This window comes from Staurois parvus, unplaced genomic scaffold (genome assembly GCF_062004578.1).
Source record: "Staurois parvus isolate SC_StPar_1 unplaced genomic scaffold, SC_StPar_1.0 ptg000750l, whole genome shotgun sequence".
Taxonomy (NCBI): domain Eukaryota; kingdom Metazoa; phylum Chordata; class Amphibia; order Anura; family Ranidae; genus Staurois; species Staurois parvus.
This window is the reverse complement of record NW_028318546.1, coordinates 749,800-768,868: the sequence shown is the minus strand read 5'-3', so window position 1 is coordinate 768,868 and position 19,069 is coordinate 749,800. Positions and strand designations below refer to the sequence as shown.

Genomic DNA, 19,069 nt, shown 5'->3' with positions numbered 1-19,069 from the left:
AATAAAACTATTTTCAATTTAAAACTTTTTATTATGTATTTATATCCTAATCCTTCAGCTGCAGCTTTGTAAAAATATCACTGTTAATAGTATATTCTAAATGAATATCAAGCTATTTAAATTCATATGGTACTTTCTATCTCATCTTTGCAAAATTAAATAAATTAATTATTCAGCAGAATGTTGATGGCGGAACATACCTTTTCCTCTGAAACCAGCGTGCCCTCAATTGCTGAGTATGAGAAGTATTTGGGAAAAAAAATATTTGAGTGGTTGAATATCTGAAATAATCAATGCTCTTGTGAATGTGCAATATTAATTTTATATATTTTTCTACATAAAGAGGTTCAGGCATCTTTAAAGATGACATTTAGTTAATTTTTTTTCTGTAACATAGGTTCCGCAACATTAAAGAGGTTCTCCAGCCAGGTTTACAAAAATGAAAAGTTAGGAGCTGCAAAAACAGTAGCTGATGACTTTTAATAAACACCCACCTGTCCAGAGATTCAGTGCCTTCCTCACCTGGGCTGGCTCTTCGGGTCCCTGGCATGTTAACTGTGGCAAGCCAACCGTGACCCCTTCTGCTGCCCACTTGCCCACTATGCATATGCGAGCTGTGCTGCACCGTGACTAGTCCTGCAGCCTCCAGTTACCTGCGATGTGTCTCAGAAGGTTGAGGGGGGGGGGAATTTAAACTCAAAACTAGGTACATGCTCACCAGAAAAAAAAATATGGTAGAGGAGGGGAGAAGGAAGAGTCATACTTCCCTTTTTGAGTGAAGTACCCCTTTAAAGTGTTAGTTCCCGTTTACCCAAAAACTGATTATGCAAATAAGTGACATCATCATAGGGGTGAGCTCCCAAATGCTAAGTTCCCCCGCATTGGGGAGAGAAAGTGCATGTTGATGGGGACAAGGGCCTCTTCCCCACAACCGTAGCTGGAGGTTGTGGGGGTCTGTGGGCAGGGGGCTTATCAGAATCTGGAATCCCCTTTTAACAAGGGGGCCCCCAGATCCCAGCCCCCCCATGTGAATTAGAATGGAGTACATGGCACCGCTACTCATTCACAAAAAAAAAATGTAGCGTAAAAAATTACAGAAGACAGTCTTTGACAAATCCTTTTTTAAAAACAAAAATGAAAAAAAAAAAGTCCCCTGAAGTAGATCCAACATCAATCACAATGACAGCTTCCACCAATGACCCAAAAAAAAAAAAATTCTCCACTCTTGATGCTGGCTTCCACCAACTGACAGCTGCGCCAGGATGACAGTTCTTAAAGACTGTGATGACGTCACAAGGGGCGGGTCACCTTGCCCCCTTGTGACATCATCATGTGCTGTGATTGGCCAAAGCATGGTGGTCATGTGCATTGCTTTCGTCAATCACAATGCACTGTCAGGGCACAGTGCATTGTGGGGCGTGGCGGGCGAATAGCCCACCGAACGCCCCTTACTTCTCGTGTGTTCACTGAACACATGAACGGTTGATGTTTGAGTCGAACTTACGCTAGATTCAAACATCAAGCCCAACACTACTGTACTGTATGGAAATGGCTCTGACAACACATCTGAAAAAGAAAACTTCTGGGTATGTTTGGCAAACATTTTTTGATGATGACACTTCATTGTAGCCTATAAAAGATCTGCCTGTCTGTGATCAGAGGTTGATATAAAGTGGCCATTCTTAATATACATTATATAAAAATTCAGTAACACAAAAATCCAGTTTTCCTCCATTAATATATTTATTTGATTAAACAAACATAGAAATATCTTCAGTAAAATATATACTTCAGACATACATTTACTGTTCCATACTTTTTTTTATTTACAAATATGAAAATATGCTGTAGATATGCATATATTAACACATTCACACATTGCAATTCTCTAGCCTTCAAAGGCTTGAACACACACTTTAAAAAAGGGAATGCATAGTCTTTTCAGCAATTTTTTAAATGTAACAAGTGGTAACAGCTTACCATACATAACACTAGCACTGTGCAATGTGTGCTAATGTTTCAAAAACCTTGCCTCTATTTCATAATTATATGTGCACACAGAGCAGCCCTTTTGCTCAGTATGTATGCAGGTTCTGCTTCCTGCCTTACAATGTGACACAATGGTTGTGCTTTACAGACCTTTCTTACAATACAAGTCTATGCAATGGCCAACTCATTCTGTTGCCGATATCACATTAAAGTGATTCTAAAGGCTTATTATTTTTTTAAGAAAAAATAACAAACATGTCTATACTTACCTACTGTGTAGTGGTTTTGCACAGCAGCCTGGATCCTCCTCTTCTCGGGTCTCCTGCAGGCTCTCCTGACGCCTCCCTCCTGTCGGGTGCCCCCACAGCAAGCAGCTTACTATGGAGGCACATGCTGATCCATGTGTCCATTCATACATGGAGCCGCTGCTCATCCCCGCCTCCTCTCTCTTCTCATTGACTCACTGGCTGTGATTGACAGCAGTGGGAGACAATGGCTCCCGCTTCTGTCTCAGTCAATGAGAAGAGGGAGTCCCAGGATAGCTGAGACCCCAATGCACATCGCTGAATTGAGAGGGGGCTTAGGTGAATAGGGGGGCTGGGAGGGGGATGCTGCACAGAGAAGGTTTTTTACTTTCATGCATAGAATGCATGACTGTAGAAAACCTTGAGCCCTTTACAACCACTTTAACCAGGGAGAAGAGTTAGGCATAATACAGAGCTCCCTCAAGTGGCTAATCTGTAAATATCTATATTTAATACAATAATAAACAAATGGAAGAAAATGTGTAAGTCACAAAAAATGACCAAAATTAAGTTTAACACTGTAATAACCACATGAATGTGCCATCTGAAAATACACTATACTTTCCCTTTTCCATTTCCAACAACAAAGAAACCCCTTCCCACACACCCAAGTTAGAATTCCAAGAGGATATCTCTGCACACCCACTTATACTATTAGCAGTTGTCATTTGAAATGCAGATCTCCTGTTGGCCATATACACATGTACTATGGTCACATAGGCCTCATTCACACTGGACAATTTAGCCCACTGTGTCACACAGGACATTTTTGTGTGGTCAGGAAGCACAGATGCAGCATCCATCCCTGCTACCTGCAGCCTGGCTAGACGTTGTACCAAATGGTACTTATGTTAAGGGCTGTATGCACAAAAACATTGGGATGTGTTGCACAGGGGCTAAACGCCCAGTGTTCATGCAACATTAGGCTGTTTAGATTTGTTCACATCTTTTTTTTAGATATTTCTACATTAGAACTAATGCGTTTCTGACATAAGACCTGCAACGTTCTGAAAAAAAGCTAGGCAGTCCTCTACACGCTGCAGTTAAGCAGTTTTTCAGTTTCACTAGGTTGTGCAAATGCCAGCCTCCAGGATTGAAACAAAGGTTCAAAGTACACTTGGGGACTAGTAGTCAATGCTTGTACAAGGAGAAAGTCACCATATACTCCAAGGAATAATGTTTCAATATTTATTAATCACAAGTAGAATGTAACAAGATGGGCTCAGAAGTTGAATTTAGCATGTAACATGTTACATTCTACTTGTGATTAATAAATATTGAAACATTATTCCTTGGAGTATATGGTGACTTTCTCCTTGTACAAGTGAGATTTGACTACTAGTCCCCAAAGCTCTACCCTTTGTTTTAATTATGTATCCATTTCCAGTGGTTGGTCAGCTGCTCAAGTTTTGTGGAATTTTTTAAGCCTTTGGAAGACCTCTGATGGACAGCGTCAGGGTTTAGAGCTTCTGCAGCCTCCAGAATTAGCTGTGTTTAAAACACCCCAGGCAGAGAGTTTTCTATAGTGATAGTAGATGTCACAATTATCAGACCAATTCTCAAAATAGTCAAGAGGTTTAAAGAATTTACCAAAAATCAGTAAGCACCATCATGAAGAGCAGTCAAGGCTCTTACAAACAGTTACACTCAAGATGTCATGTCCATTAGCACGAGGATGAGGCTTTAGGTCTACACAGTTATCCCTAGTCAAGTACATTAAAAGGATAGGCACATATTGATGGGGGATTACCCCATCACCCAGGATTACTTTATTTTTTTCTGTTTTACCCAGTAATAAGTATTTCTTTTCCTGGTGCTTTTTTGCATACAACAAAAATATACAGACAGGATTCATTCTTTGGTAGTCAATATAAAAAAAAAATATATGTACAACATATTTTCTAAAAATATTTAGTAGAACTATCATACAACAATAAAAAAAACTTGTAGCAGTTATAAGAATAGTGGAAATATTTCGGAGAAGACAACACAATATTATAAGCTGCTATCACAGTTTATATTAGGAACATATATTTTGAGACAGCAAACATTTAAAAACATAACAATCTAAGCTCTTGCCACAATGTACAGAATGAAAACATAAATAAGGGAACTTATTTTCATAAAAGATCTAGAGATTTTTATATATTTGCTTTGTTATAAAACTATAATTTACATGGGACATTTTGTTATTTCATTTAATAGTAAAAGGGTGAATTCTTGAGGTTGCCTCCTACCCAATTAGTCATCAAATCAAAAAACATGCATAGAAGTGAATATACTAAGACTGGAGCAACTCTGCATAACCAATTAGCTTCTAGCTTTCATTTTCAAAGCTTAACTGAACAAGCTGAAGTTAGAATCTAATTGGCTATATGCACAGCTGCTCCAGATTCTGTCTGCTCCAGTTTTAATAAATTCCCACCATGGGTTGTGACCACCAGCTGTTAGACTTTTTACAATTTCTCATTTATTTCAAAAGCTGGATTGATATAGTCTCCCATTTCACTTGGTAATGCTAAGCTAGTGGAGAGAGAATGGTCTTTCCTGTTCATTGGAGGCCACTCGGAGTCTTTGGCCAATGCTCTGCGTATTTTCTTGTAGGGACTCTTTGATCTGTATTTAGTGAGGCGTTTTAATATGTCCCAAAGTGTCCTGTTTTCGATTACAAATGCCTGAAAGAGTAAACATATATCAAATATAAAAATGTACTCTGTGTTATGAAGACCTAAGAGTGTTTTTCAGCGGATTCAAACAATAAAAATATGCACCTTCAATTGCTAAAAGCTTTGTTTTTTTAAGCCTTGGACAGATTAGGGTAAGGTAAAATACGCAGTCAAGTTTTTTTTTATTACTTCCTTTGGCCACACTGGACAGATTTCTTCTTACGTTCTTTTCTAGTGAAGGTACAATTACTAGCACATGTCCTGGTTACTTTCCTATTGGAGAAATTTCACTTTGTGTTCAAGTGTCAATGTTGTCACAAAAACAGGAAATGAACAGAGTTTTCCCAACTGAAAACAAGATTAAAATCTAACAGAGGTTCTAACTTTACCCCACCTTAAGGCCTCATGCACACTGGATGTTTTGTCAACTCTCCTAGACGTCTTTCCTTATGGCAGCAGCATTTTGACAGAAAAAATGACTGACGTTTGTAAAAATGTGTAATGAGATTTGGTTCACCAAGCACTTGAGTGTTAATTCATTTCATAGTCTGGGCAGAGGTTCACTGTATGCAAGACAACTAAATGGCCCCATTCTGATATAGTATTTTAGTAAGTTTTATTATTTGCTATTAAATCTGAAGCATAATCATTTGCCAACATCTAATATTTCAGGTTATGCCTTTTTATAAGCTATTAAGCTAAATTCACGAAGGAATAAAAATAATTAAAAGCAATTACAATGTTTTTATGCTGGCTACTTACCTCTGTAACAGAAGAAAGACCTAATATAATGAGCAGCATTATTATGATGGATCCTCTCCATATGTAAGGTGTACAAACAAGCTAGAAAAGATCAAAACAAAATGTGACACTCATGGTAAATTACCAACATCATCAATTTGCCATATACTGTACAGCTAAAAACTGGCTTGAATAGCAGTCAAGATAACACAGGTGAATGTTACAATACAAACCTTTCTTTAAAGTGTAACCCATACTCCACATTTATATTACAACTGATTATGATTTTGCAGGAAAGATGAAACACCTATTAAATATAATTCTACCTACAGGTTCTTGGAGTATCTGGAAATGTTACTATGTCGCATCTATAGTCAAAATGGAAGTTCAAGTCCATGCAAAGTTGACATCATGGTAACAAGTGAAAATTTTCCCATTTGACATAAAGCTGACTGACACACATTTACAGTCATGGACACATTTGTTGGTACTCTTCCAAGAAAAAAAAAAAAAAAAGAGGAACCCACATTTTTTTCCAAAATAACCTTGAAACTCACAAAAATAATGGCATTGTTCATTCCATATTTAACAAAATCAGAGTTTGCTTTTGATTTTTGATTTAACAGATTATCTAACTAATAAAACAAATGAAGATGGAATAGACAAAAATGATGGGACCCTTGACTTAATATTTTGTTACAAAACCTCTGAAGGCAAATAAGTGATTTCTGTAACTCTGAATGAGACTTCTGCACCTGACAACAGGTAGTCTGGCCTACTCTTGAGCAAACTGCTCCAGTTGTCTCAGGTTTTAAGAGTATCTTCTCCAGACTGTATTTTATATTTTCAATGGAATTGAGATTACGGCTCATTGAAAGCCACTTCAGAATAGTCCAATGTTTTGTCCTTATGCATTTTCAGGTGCATTTACTTGTGTGTTTTGTGTTATTATCCATTGAATGAGACAGAGATTTCTAACACTGAACAGTAAGTTTCCCTCATTGTGTCCTGCACAGATTCAAGGAACCCTGTGCCACATTCAGCAAAGCAACCCTAAACCATAACCAAGCCTTCTCCATGTGTCACAGTAGGTACGGTGTTCTTTTCTTTAAAAGCTTAATTTTTTGTCTGTAAACATGATGTGACTGGCAAAAGGCTCCAGTTTCATCTCATCTCTTCAAAGAACAATTTCCAAGAAAACATTGTGGCTTGTCACTATGCATTTTAGCAAATTCCAGTCTGTTTTCTTATATTTTTCTTTCAACAGCGAAGTCCTCATGAGTCTTCTTTCTTTCAGCCCATTTCCATTCAAACAGCAAAGGATGGTGCGATCAGACACTGTAATGTCAATGTGCCTTGAACTTGGAATTCAGCTGGTATCTCTTTGGGAGTTTTCCTTGGCCTTTTTTCTACCATTCTCAGTATTCTTCTGTTCAAGCTTGGGTCTATTTTCTTCTTCTGGCCACGTCCAAGGTAGTTGACTACACTCCCATGGACCTTAAATTTGCTATTATTTGCAATTGTAGTCACAGTAACCTCAAACTACTTGGAGATAGTCCTATAGCCTTTACCTTTGTCATGCCAGTTTATACATTTTTTTCTCATCTCCTCAGACAGCTCTCTTCTTTGGTATCATCACATGGTATGCACCACACTGGACCAGTTAAAGCAAACAGGAATGACTACTTCTGTATGTAGCACCCCTCTAGTTAGCCAGGGGGAGCTAGCTAGGTTTTTAGTTAGAGATTGGATAGCAGCCTGGTTTGAGTCTGCCAGGTTACTTCAGGTCAGGGCTGAGGGCTTTGTAGGTCAGTTCCCTGATACCTCCCCTTGCTCTAAAAGCTTGAGAAGTTTTTAGAAGGCAGTGGGTGGAGGTAAGGAGGAGCTGATCTACATACAAGCAGGAGGCTTGGCATGGGGTCAGGGCACCCCTTAAGCATGAGAGAGCCTGATCTGCAGGAGGTCAGTGTTGGGTGAAAGATTATGTGAGAAGGCTGTAGTGTGGATCCTGGAAGGGGGACAGTGAGGGGCCTACCTGTAGGCAGGATCTGGAAAGGAGGATCTTGCAACCTTAACCAACCCAAGAGAAAGCAGGGAAGGAGCTAGCACAGCGTAAGGACTGAAAGCAACCACCAACCCACAAGTTTACAGGAGAGGACTGAGTGAGTAATCCTGCACCCCCTGGGCCAGATAAGGGGAGAAGGCAGTCAGCTGGCAAACCCAACTAGCTCCTCATTTGGGGATGCTTTACTATAGTGGCAGCTTCTGGATCCCATTGCTCAGGGATTCCATTAGGCAGCTGGGTGAAGAGGAGAATTCATCTGGGATTTAAGGTGGTACACCAAAAGGGTTGGAGAGCTCTTCAAGGAGAGACTGTCTGTCTATGGACTTGTACATAGTAGCTAAGGAGATTTGTCCTCATGTTCACAATTCGTTGGACATACCATGCACCCCTCAACCCCATTCATGTTCAATACCCCTTAATAAAACTACAAAAAAACAAGTTCAAGGACTGTTTACTGTCTCCACAGTGCAAGTGTGGAAAAAAATGTGTGTTGCCTGGCTATGCAGAACTATAATGGGGCCTAAAACTCAGCGACTCCTAAGGGGGTAGTGCTACATTCACTTAAATAGACTGATGACAAGATTGGAGAAATGTAATACTAATTACAGAAAACATTTATTTAAAAACTAAATCTAATTATTTAGAATATTTTCTAGGGATACCAACAAAACTGTCTAGGCAATCTATGTAGAACAAGCAATAATTTATCTCCTTTCACACATTCTTTTCTTTATCCTATGACACACCAAAAGCATATATCTATACATTAGACGATGGCTTTTAATTTAATTACTTTTCAGGAGGTATGAAGTATTGTTTCAATGAGCTGTAAGGGTAACGACAAATCTGTCTACAGTTGCAAATCTTAATGTCACGAGGTACCTGTTTTTACCTCAATACAAAATCCTATTCTGTGTGCCTCACTGATCCTGCTTTTTTTACTAGCCTCACTGGACAATAAACCCTTTCTCACTGGAAAAGGGGCCAGTTTGCAGGCATGTCAAGGCTTTTGTAAAACCAGAGTCAGAGGGGCACACAGTATAAATGTCTCTGGCAAAAGTTGTAAAAGTTTACAATGGCTTATAGATTCACATTAAAAATATGCATAGGCAAAATGAAATAAAATAGTTAATGCGTAATGATTAAAGCATTTATTATACCAGATTCCAGTGTGCCAGATATTAGAAAATGTGCTGTTACATGTTAAAAAGAACCAATAACCACTGAGCTTTAATCTGAATATTCAATACTACTACTGCTAATACATTTTCAAAGTTTTACATTTGACTCCCTACTGATCTTTATTTTCACTAAGTTTGGAGCGTAGGCCACCTGTAGTCTGGAAGCTGCTGCCTTAACAAATTCTGGACCTCGCACACTCCCATTTCCTAAGGTTTTATTTGTGTGGGCAATAAAAAAAGGCACATGGCAAATGCTTCCGACTCCCATTAAACAGCCCTACCAAATATAGAAGTACCCTGAAATGGCTCATGAAAAGTAAACTAATGGCTCAATTGGCACTTCCATGTTCCCTGGAAGGAACGCTCATTTCAATGGGGTGAAGTCGATTTACTAAAGGCAAATATACTGTGCACTGCAAGCGCAGTTGCTCTAGATCTGAGGAAAAGCTCCGAAATGAGGGGACGCTCTGCTGGTTTCTATCATCCAATTATGTTCAAGCAATAATGCTGTTTTTATTTTTCCCCTTGGCTGTGATAGGGTATTCTTTGCAAAGTGAAGCTTTACCTCATTTACTAAGCTCTAGAGAAACTGCACTTGCAGCACACAGTATATTTACCTTTAGTAAATCAACCCCATTGCATTAAACTTGTAAGTTACAGTTGCACTTTTATCTGCACTGCTTGGCCCGTAAAGGAATGTAAGACACACAAGTGTTGCATCCTTTTCTGCATCCAGCATCCATGAAAACAAGACCCAATGGTGCCTAACACTATTACCAAAGCAGAGCCCTGTAATAACTTACATTATCATTAATAAAAGCAAAATAAATAAATAATAAAACAATTTTTATTTAGCGTAAGAAATGGTAAAAACCTCTGACAGGTTTTTTTGGTTTTTTTGGGGGTGGGTTTACATCTGTTTTCCATGCTGAAGATATTCTTTACTGCCGGACTGCCTGATTTGAGACAACAGGAAGTGTCAGTTTTTGCCAAAGCCCTTGCCCCTATTGGAAGATTTCCGTTCTAGTCCTATTTCAATGATAGTGCTAAATGTTAGGTTTTTATTTGCTATCAGTCCCAGAGACAAATTGTCACTAAGACAAATAGAAATGTTGACTACTCAGCACGGACAGAGACAGCAACATAAGCCTGACAGAGTTTATAATTTTTTCCTGCTTCACCCAATATACAGGAAAATGGCTTTGACTATACTAAAATGGTTATGTAGATCAGGAAGCTAACAGGGTGGAAATTAAAGTGGTTGTAAAGGCGGAGAGTTATTTTACCCTCATGCATTCTGTGCATGAAGGTAAAAAACCTTATGTGTGTGGTTAAAACCTTATGTGTGTGGTTCCCCCCATAGCCCCCCTTAATACTCACCTGAGCCCCCAGCAATGAGCACGGGAGCCTCAGATCTCCTGGGTCCTTCTATCCACTGAAATTGGCCCCACTGCTGTCATTCATAGCCACTGAGCCAACGAGGAGAGAGCGGGGGGAGGCGATCCGCAGTTCTATGTGTCTTATGGATGCATAGAGTGGGGCTTGTGAGCAAGTATGCACAAGTGCCCTCATAGCAGGTGGCTTGCCATTGGGGGGCACTGTTCAAGGGGGAGGGGCCAGAAACACCAGTGGGGGACTCCAAGAAGTAGAGGATTGGGGCTGCTCTGTGCAAAACCATTGCACAAGCAGGTAAGTATCATGTTTGTTATTCGAAAAACAAAACGAAACCACAGCTTTAATATCACTTTAACCTCTTGCTCTCAAGCTGAAGCATCAGACTCAGACAAAGTAAGTAAAGCTAAATAAACAAGCAAACATAATAATCGAAGATTAAACATTACAAATCTTGCCCAAGGCCAGTTGTGACTGGTTGTCTTTAATCTGCAATTTCCACAGAACATTCAGTTGTGTATATGCTTTAGGTGCAATGTTTAGTGTGAACACATTTAAATAAATAGTTGAATAAATAAACAGACCTTAGAAATTGACTGTCATTAGCAAAATATTATACTTACCTCCATTGCAGTATATAAATTTGAAATGCTTGCAAACAACAGGAAGATGCAAACTACGAGCTGGATTATAATCGAAATTACAAAAAAATCTGAAAAAAAAAAAGAATCAGGAATTTATTTTTTGTCTCTTACCACATGTTCTTTTTACATATGAATGAATTATGTTTAAAAAGTCAATATTCTTAAAAAAAAAAAACCTACATCCTTCAACCTGGATGAACACACATGAAATAATCTCTTTCATTACAGTACTTTTATACTGTTGCAGTAATGAAGGGCTTTGTACACTTTTTGTTATATTCATAAATCTTATTATTTCACTTCAGACATATAGCTGCAATATTGTATAGGACAAAAATTCGTATTTATCAAAAATCTTTCCAGGAAAGAAACCGTGGATAATATATAATATATATTTATCTATTTTATTGTGAGAAGACACAAAGAAACCAATACAGCTCACAAAACAAATCCATTAACAATCCACAAACTAACTAAGCTGCACTCCACCCCTCCTACACCACCATCAGAATTGACAACATGGATAAGGGGGATACATAGAATCTCCTGCGGTCACATAAAGCAGAAATCATAACAATAATCAAGAGAGGACTAGTCACCAAGCCCTACAACAGCAGAGGACAAGTCACTTAAAAGTCACAGGACAAAATCGTAATAAAAGGGCCAAATAAGACAAATATAAGGGCAAAGTAGTTTAAAAGGAACTAAAAGTGCTTAGGACGTCACTCAAGCTTTCGCTTTTAAATAAAGGATCAAATCAGAATAACAGTATCAGAATTCTCTAGCCATGGAGATCACACTTTCTCAAATTTAGAGGGACATCCTTCACTATTATAGGTGGCCTTGTACAGGGAAACAGCAATGTTTACAATTGATCTCAACTTATTAAGAGTCAGTGGTGTAGGGGACTTCCAATGAAGGACAATAGCTTTCCTATCATAAAAGAGCAATATACCATGCAATGTATTGGCTGCTTTCACAACAGCCAAGGAGTCTACAAGGTTCAACAGACAAGGGCCTAATTCCTGGGACACCTGAACAGCCAATACAACATGGATAAATTGTACAAATTGTGCCAAGTAATCATGGATAGTGGGACACTATCCATGACATGAAGAAAATCTGCATAGAAGCTGGAGCACCTCCAACAATCACTAGACTGGGTAGATGAGAACCTTCCCACACTGGCTGGTGCAAGATAATAGCAGTGAACAATTTTAAATTGCACAAGCCTATCTCTGACCAAGATCATATGGCAAAACATATCGCCCTATATATCCTCCCAATCATCATAATCCAGGGTGGGGAGCCAATTTTTCCCTTACATTTCTTTAGGTCCTGCAATGAGGATTGTTGTAGTGCTATATATAGAGCTGAGCGAGCCTTAGGGAGGGACTCATTCCTTAGGAGAAGTTCCATATTCATTGTCACCAAACTAAAAGAGGCTCGAGGAATGCATTCCTCAGCAAGGAATACCTCATTTTCAAAATATCAAAGGGTGAAAGTTTACCATCAAGAAACAAATCTCTAAAACCTTAATCCGTCTTGTTGCCCATATTACTAGCTCCAGAATTTGGAGATTCGGATTGTTCCAGAGAGGCATATGTGAGGACCATCAATTAGTATCAGCTAGGGAAAACACCCTGAGTCTGCACCGCACTCTTAATTGTGGAGCCCATAGTTCAAGTAAGGGGGTAGGGGGCTCAGGAACCCCTATAAAGGAGTAATTGGAGTGCCTTATAAGAGCCTACGACCACTGCCTCTGTCACCACTGATGCATTTTCTGTGTTTGCCACAAGTCAATTATGTGTGAGAATGAACTGCCCTGCTAGGGAATATTGAAAACAATTTGGAAGCACCAACCCCTGTGGCCAGAGGTAGTCTTCAGGTAGTTAAGCTAAGATGGGGGAGACCTATTATTCCACAAATAAGAGGACATTAGTGTTTAAAGAGGGACAATGGAAGCCATATTGGAGCTTTTCTGAGCACATACAAGGCGGAAAGTAACTTCATCCAACTTAAGTTCACCTTTCCATAGAGAGATGGGAGCAAAGCCCTCCAGGCCTCAAATCTGGACTTTGTCAATTTAAACTTTTTTGCCACCATTACAAACTGCAAAGTCTGCATCATCATTGGTCATCTGTATGCCTAAATATTTTATTTTTGTTAACCACTAGAGGGGCAGCACCGCCTTTCAAGCCAAGATTGGCATGGGATCACTTGGCAACATTTGAAATTTGTCCCAGTTAATTTTAAGGTCGGAGAACACTGAATACTGCTCCAGAGTTAATATAAACTAAACATAAGGAAGAGTTATGATCCTGTAAAAAGAAATGCATATCATCTGCATTTATGGCTACCTTCGCATCAAGACTATGAAGTATGAGGCCTTTAATGTCCGAGTTCCTACAAAGAGCCACAGCAAAAGGGCCCATCATAAGAGCAAGATTTGAGATATGGTACAGCCCTGGCAAGTACCATGTGTACAAAACGGAGAGATATTATGTTTCCTATCTTGAAAGATGCCTGGGAAAATTTGTGACCATCTTATTTATATTTAGTGGTGCTCTAGCTTTCTGGTGGGACTGTATCACAAAACACTTGTGAGCAAGTTGCCTAAGACAGCAGTGTCACAAGGATACAGCCAAATCACAACAGTTTTTTTTTTCACACACATTTTTGTCTTTTTTTTCTTGTTCAATATGATTGGGTTTTTTTGTTGCAGATACTACACAAATGTATACATTTCAAATTAATCCATAGAGTTTAGGTGCCATAATTTAACGTGAAGTTTGGGATTTCAAAAGATTATTGTCTTTTTTTTTGTAGGCTTTTGATTGGTGGACTGCAAAGCTCAATAGTAGCCAATAGAAGTTGTGTTTAAAAAGCAGAGAGAATGCTGCTAACAGAACAGGCAAAAAAACTAGCCAATTTCCCTTCAGTATTAGTTTGAGGAAGAGTCGAAATTTCTGAAAGGTTTTTATTTCTGTTTTTGTCCCCATTGCCCTGAAAGGAAGTGAAGAAAAAAATGCCAAATAAGGGCATAGTGACATAGACAACAACATAACCTTTCCTGTTCTTTTCAAAATGAAAGCAAAAAAAAGTTGGCTGAAGTAGGGTTTTTAATAAGCAGGATAACTGGTTGATAAATGGTGGACCCATGAAAAAGAGTATAATTCACGTATAACTAATGATACAACCATGTTATTATATTGGCAGCTTTGGCACTGGGTTGCTCTACATCTAGAAAAGGCAATGTTACAGTTACCCGAAGTTCCCAAGGGCATTAAGACAAAAATGCGATTAGTATTAATTTGTGGCTCAGGCACATTTTAGATGCATTTGGGAGGCAATTAGAAAGCAATTTCTGAAGCTCTTTCAATGCCTGTTTTGAGGTGTGGTTCCACTGAATTGAATGGAAGCATTTGGCAAGCTTTGAAGTTGTAACTACTGCCAGATGTTGCAGGGAAGATAAAATTTAAAGCTGTACTCCAGGCACAAAAAAGTAATTGAAATATACTTCAACAGCCACAAAGCATATAAATTCACTTTGTGCGCCAAATGCCTTTGCAGGTACAGATATTACATTAAAATAAAATAGCAGTGACATCATCACTGGCCTAATTACAATTAATGAAAAAAAATGAGACGAGACAAGGGAGGGTGGAAAAAAGAAAACCCCAGGCTTCTTAACCTAGTGGGTATCAATGTGCCTTATCCAAGAATTGGATCAGTAAAGGACAATACCAAATCTGTTAAAAATTGATACAATCTTTATTAATACACAATTAAAGATTAATTAAGATCACATTAAAAATAAAATGTAGTAGCATCCTGCACCCTAATTTCGGTTATGGTGGTGGCCCCTCACTAGGAGTACATACTATGCAAATCAGTAATACATGATACAAATATAGTATGTCCAGGGGTTGCCATCACACATTTACATAAAGCTTTTTTTTGTGGCTACTCCTGGACATACTATATTTGCATCATGTATTACCGATTTGCATAGTATGTACTCCTATTATAGTGAGGGGCCACCGCCACAACATTAGGGTGCAGGATGCTACATTTTATTTTTAATGTGATCATAATTAATTTTTAATTGTGCATTACTATAGATTATATCAATTTTTAACAGACTTGTTGTGCCTATAAAGTCCATGGACAGCGGTCCAATGTTTGTTTTTCCTTTATTGATCATCACTGGTCTGTGTACAACCTGCACAGAGAGCAGAACAGTGGAGGGGCCCAGTGGACCCAGACTACCTGCAGCAAACTACAGAGGGGAGCAGATGCAAGACCAGTCAATCTGCACAATGAGAAAGACCAATACTGACTTCTCTTTTTAGGAAACTCCTGCACAGAGGAAAAATGTCACACTGGATTACTGCACAGATCTTGAAGAAATATACCAATATTCAAGTAAGAACTAGCAAGTCTCTTGTGATTAGACAATATTTGCACATCACAGAGTTCAGTTTTAACACAAAGTGATGCAAAGCATTGCAAGTGTGGCGCGTTCTATTTGATGTTCATGTAATGAACAAGCATTTGCTTTGTAAAGGGTTTGGAAATATTTATTCGTACAAACCAAACACCTTTTCTTTATGCCCATGTGAACGAGTCCTCAAAAAACACTAATAAAGTCACCCTATATTGCTAAACTGCAATCTCTTGGACCCCAAAATGACACAATAATAGAAGTACTTTCTTTACAAGAATCTGGTTGTCACCCAAAGCATCACAGAACAGAATCACCTTTTTCAAATCTGCTGAATATTATGGGTATATTACTTACAGTTGGTATAAAAAGGTTGTCTGAATGGCTTCCCTTTTGAGAACACAAAGGCTACAATAAGGCAATTAATAGTGCTTAGTAGCCAGACAGTAGTGTTTTCATAGCTCTGGTATTCAGTCTTTTCCGGCAGGGACATGGAGGTATCATTGGAGCTACTCAGATTAAATGAGCCACTTTTATTGGCTGGTTGGCAAGCACTGGATGGTGGAAAGCACAAATAGGTTAGATGTAGAATATTTAGATACATATTTAGAAAGTCTAGCAGATTACTGCACAGCATTACACGGTTATTTTGGCAGACATAATCACATATCTGTATATTAACCACTTCTAATCTGTAAATATACTAAAAAAGTGTTTCTTTTAGACCTGAAAAATCAAATTTAGTTTAGACAAATTATGTCAGTGCTCAGTCTTAGTGAAAGGTTGGGTTTTTCAAGAGCTACCAAAGTGGACTATAGGGTGGCCAAGAACCACAATGGTGAGATGTGGAAAAGGGGAGGGACACTGGGGTTATTTTGCTTTAATATGGACATTTCACGTGTTTATTTTAAGAAACAAGAAATCTGCAAAACACATGTCCTCAACAAAAATCAAGAAATTAGGAAATCATACTAAAAACCACAAAATTATAGTTTAACCACTTTCTAACTTTTTCTCTGCAGTAACAGGTGTTGGCTCTTCTTGGGAAAAACATTACTGCCCAAATTAAAAATTTTTGGGCGTGTGATTGTTTTGTAGATATGAATGTTAAATACTGTGAAAATTGTTAAAGGGCTCCATTACATATGCCTATACAGACTAAGAAGCCTGTCAACATCTCATTGAGGGATTTACAATTATGAACAAAAGTGACAATACACATGTTGGCAGTTAGAAAACATGTTTTCTGGTTGTCACTAAAATGCTACTTGCAGCATTCGGTGGGTGCAAATATCCCTATTCAAAATATTGGAAGTGGTTTTTAGATGGTTTTCAGGCATTTAGAAAAGTGGTTTACCATCTTTCCTTAATATTTTTTCATGTTAGAAAAAATGTGTTGGTGGGATTTAGTTATTGCCAAAAGAGTTTTTATTAAATATGATATATAAGAATAAGTAAAATCATGAAAAAGCCCAGTGCTTAGGGGTCAATGTATAAAATGTTTGTTGTGCAGATGTGACAAACATCTGAACATTTAGAATGAAAATTGCCATCTTTTCTCTATAAAGGTTGTTTCTATATCACTAGCACCACATAGTGGTCATAATATTTTTTTTTTTTTTTATAAATGCCAAATCAGGAAACAAAATGCATAAAATATATATATATATATATATATATATGCAAAAATATGGCAATTTTCATTCTAAATTTGCAGATGTTTGTTACATCTGCACAAACATCACAAATGATTTATAAGTAGACCCCTAGAGTGAACCCACCAATAAGATTTACATCTAACACAAATCAGCAGAGCTCATGTCAGCATTACAAAAAAATTACCATGAGTTAAAACAAATAAAAAAAAAACCTGTATTTCTTTTCTTGTATAAAAAAAAATCCTATTTTCCAACTCCTATTCTAGGCAGCCTAAGACTGGCCATAGGAGATGCAATTTTTTTTCCTGGAGCCAAGGGTTGCAGGGGAAACAAAATTTGTTCTATTCCTCCTCCAACACAGTCAGTGTTGATGGGGGAATCATTCCCATGAAGCTATTGTGTTCTCCCGATGGGGGGGGGGGGTGTTAATGAGCCATTCCTGCTGAGAGTACACAGTTATTATTGCTAGCAGCTTCAACTGCTGGCAATAATTACATGAAAAATCTGACAGGCTGGTTGTACCTGTGTCGTACGACAATCAAATCAGTTACATTCAGCCTGCCCATAGATGGTTGGAATCTTGGTTGGTCCCTGCTGAACTTGTCAAGATTCGAACCATCTATGGCTGGCCAAAGTCATATGATTTCTTCCACCAATTAATACTGCAGAAGTCTATTGTTTTCAAACAGCAGTGAGTTAAAAGGCTCAAAAAAATAGATATGTAAAACCTATACAAAGTGCTTAGGTTTGTTAATACATTTAAAAGACCTATCATTGAATTTTTTTTTTTATTATGCACCAACCTAGGTAATCTAAGGTCATCTGGTAAGAAGATATAAGGGACCCTGACTTATCCAACCCTGTCCTTTACTTACCTATATATATCAGTGGAGTTGTACCATATCTGGTCTTGTACAATGACAAAGCCACAGATTTGTAAGATAAGACTGAAGATAATATTTAGCACCACAGAGAGTAAAAGTGGAGGAGAGATCAGCTGGGCAGGAGGCTTGTATGCGGCCAATTTTGGATACGCATTATTCAAACTCACTGAAATAAAAAAAGTGAATAGTTAGTAAATACTTAGGCCTTACTACTGAAACCAGCAAGTGACTGTGTTAGTGTCTGGTGTGCTAAAATAAGTGTAATGTAAAGCCAAAACTTTTTTTCTGCTACTTTGGATGAAGTGGTTACGGTCAGGTTTTTTTTTTGTTTTTAGAGTGTTCCTGCAGACAAAATAAGGAGTGAAAGCTCTCCAAAGTGAGGCAAATGCCCTTATAGACAGTCATCACTAGAGCAAGTGGAAAATTTAAAGTTCTGGTGAACATAAAATTGGAGATTTTCCTGCACTTTCAGTTCTGATGCTCACCAGAATACATGAAAACAAATTGGCCTAGTGAGAACACCGACAGCAATCAACACTTGACTCAGGTACCAATCCCTCATCACTATACAAAAAAAAAAAAAAAGTTAACTGTGAATAAACTTTAATTAAAAGTGTGTGTCCCTTGGTTGCCAACTCCATGTTTCTACAGTATATGCAATGCATAGCTGTATTGAATACATAAGCAAGTATGTTCATTCTTGGTCAATTCATTTTGTAGAAAGCACGTGTGGATCAATTTTAGGTGTTGTAAACTGAGGCTACCTCATTTAAATACATAAAAATGGATGTTAAAAAAAAAGTACAGACAAACATTTTAGGGCGAATCACCAAGTAAAATGGATAACACCACAGTACTAAATTGGGTTTTGGTACAGTTGACTGGTGAAAGAAGCATTAACTACCACTTACTTGTCACACTGATAACTGTTGTTATTGCCAGATCTTGGAAGAGGAACTGATAATTGCCAAAAGAGTTTTTTTGCTAAAGAACAAAAAACAAAATAATTTACAAATGTGTCTGGGTTAACTAAATGCACATGAAATCAGGTGGTCACACTCAGGTTTTGATTCAAATCTCATCAGTCAACTCAAAAA

General features: G+C 38.1%; 1 protein-coding gene across 1 annotated transcript in view; it reads right to left on the bottom strand.

The window, feature by feature from the left end:
• Window positions 1–1,719: 1,719 nt before the first annotated feature.
• LOC149445010 (putative cation-transporting ATPase 13A4) overlaps window positions 1,720–19,069 on the bottom strand; it is a 116,326-nt gene continuing 98,976 nt past the window's right edge. Inside the window, exons 25-30 of the mRNA XM_089654305.1 lie at window positions 18,884–18,956; window positions 17,964–18,138; window positions 15,788–15,984; window positions 10,963–11,051; window positions 5,723–5,803; window positions 1,720–4,969 (exon numbers count right to left, since the gene is read on the bottom strand). Coding sequence (XP_089510431.1) covers window positions 4,751–4,969; window positions 5,723–5,803; window positions 10,963–11,051; window positions 15,788–15,984; window positions 17,964–18,138; window positions 18,884–18,956 — 834 coding nt within the window. The 3' untranslated portion in view covers window positions 1,720–4,750. The remainder of the gene's footprint in view (window positions 4,970–5,722; window positions 5,804–10,962; window positions 11,052–15,787; window positions 15,985–17,963; window positions 18,139–18,883; window positions 18,957–19,069) is intronic.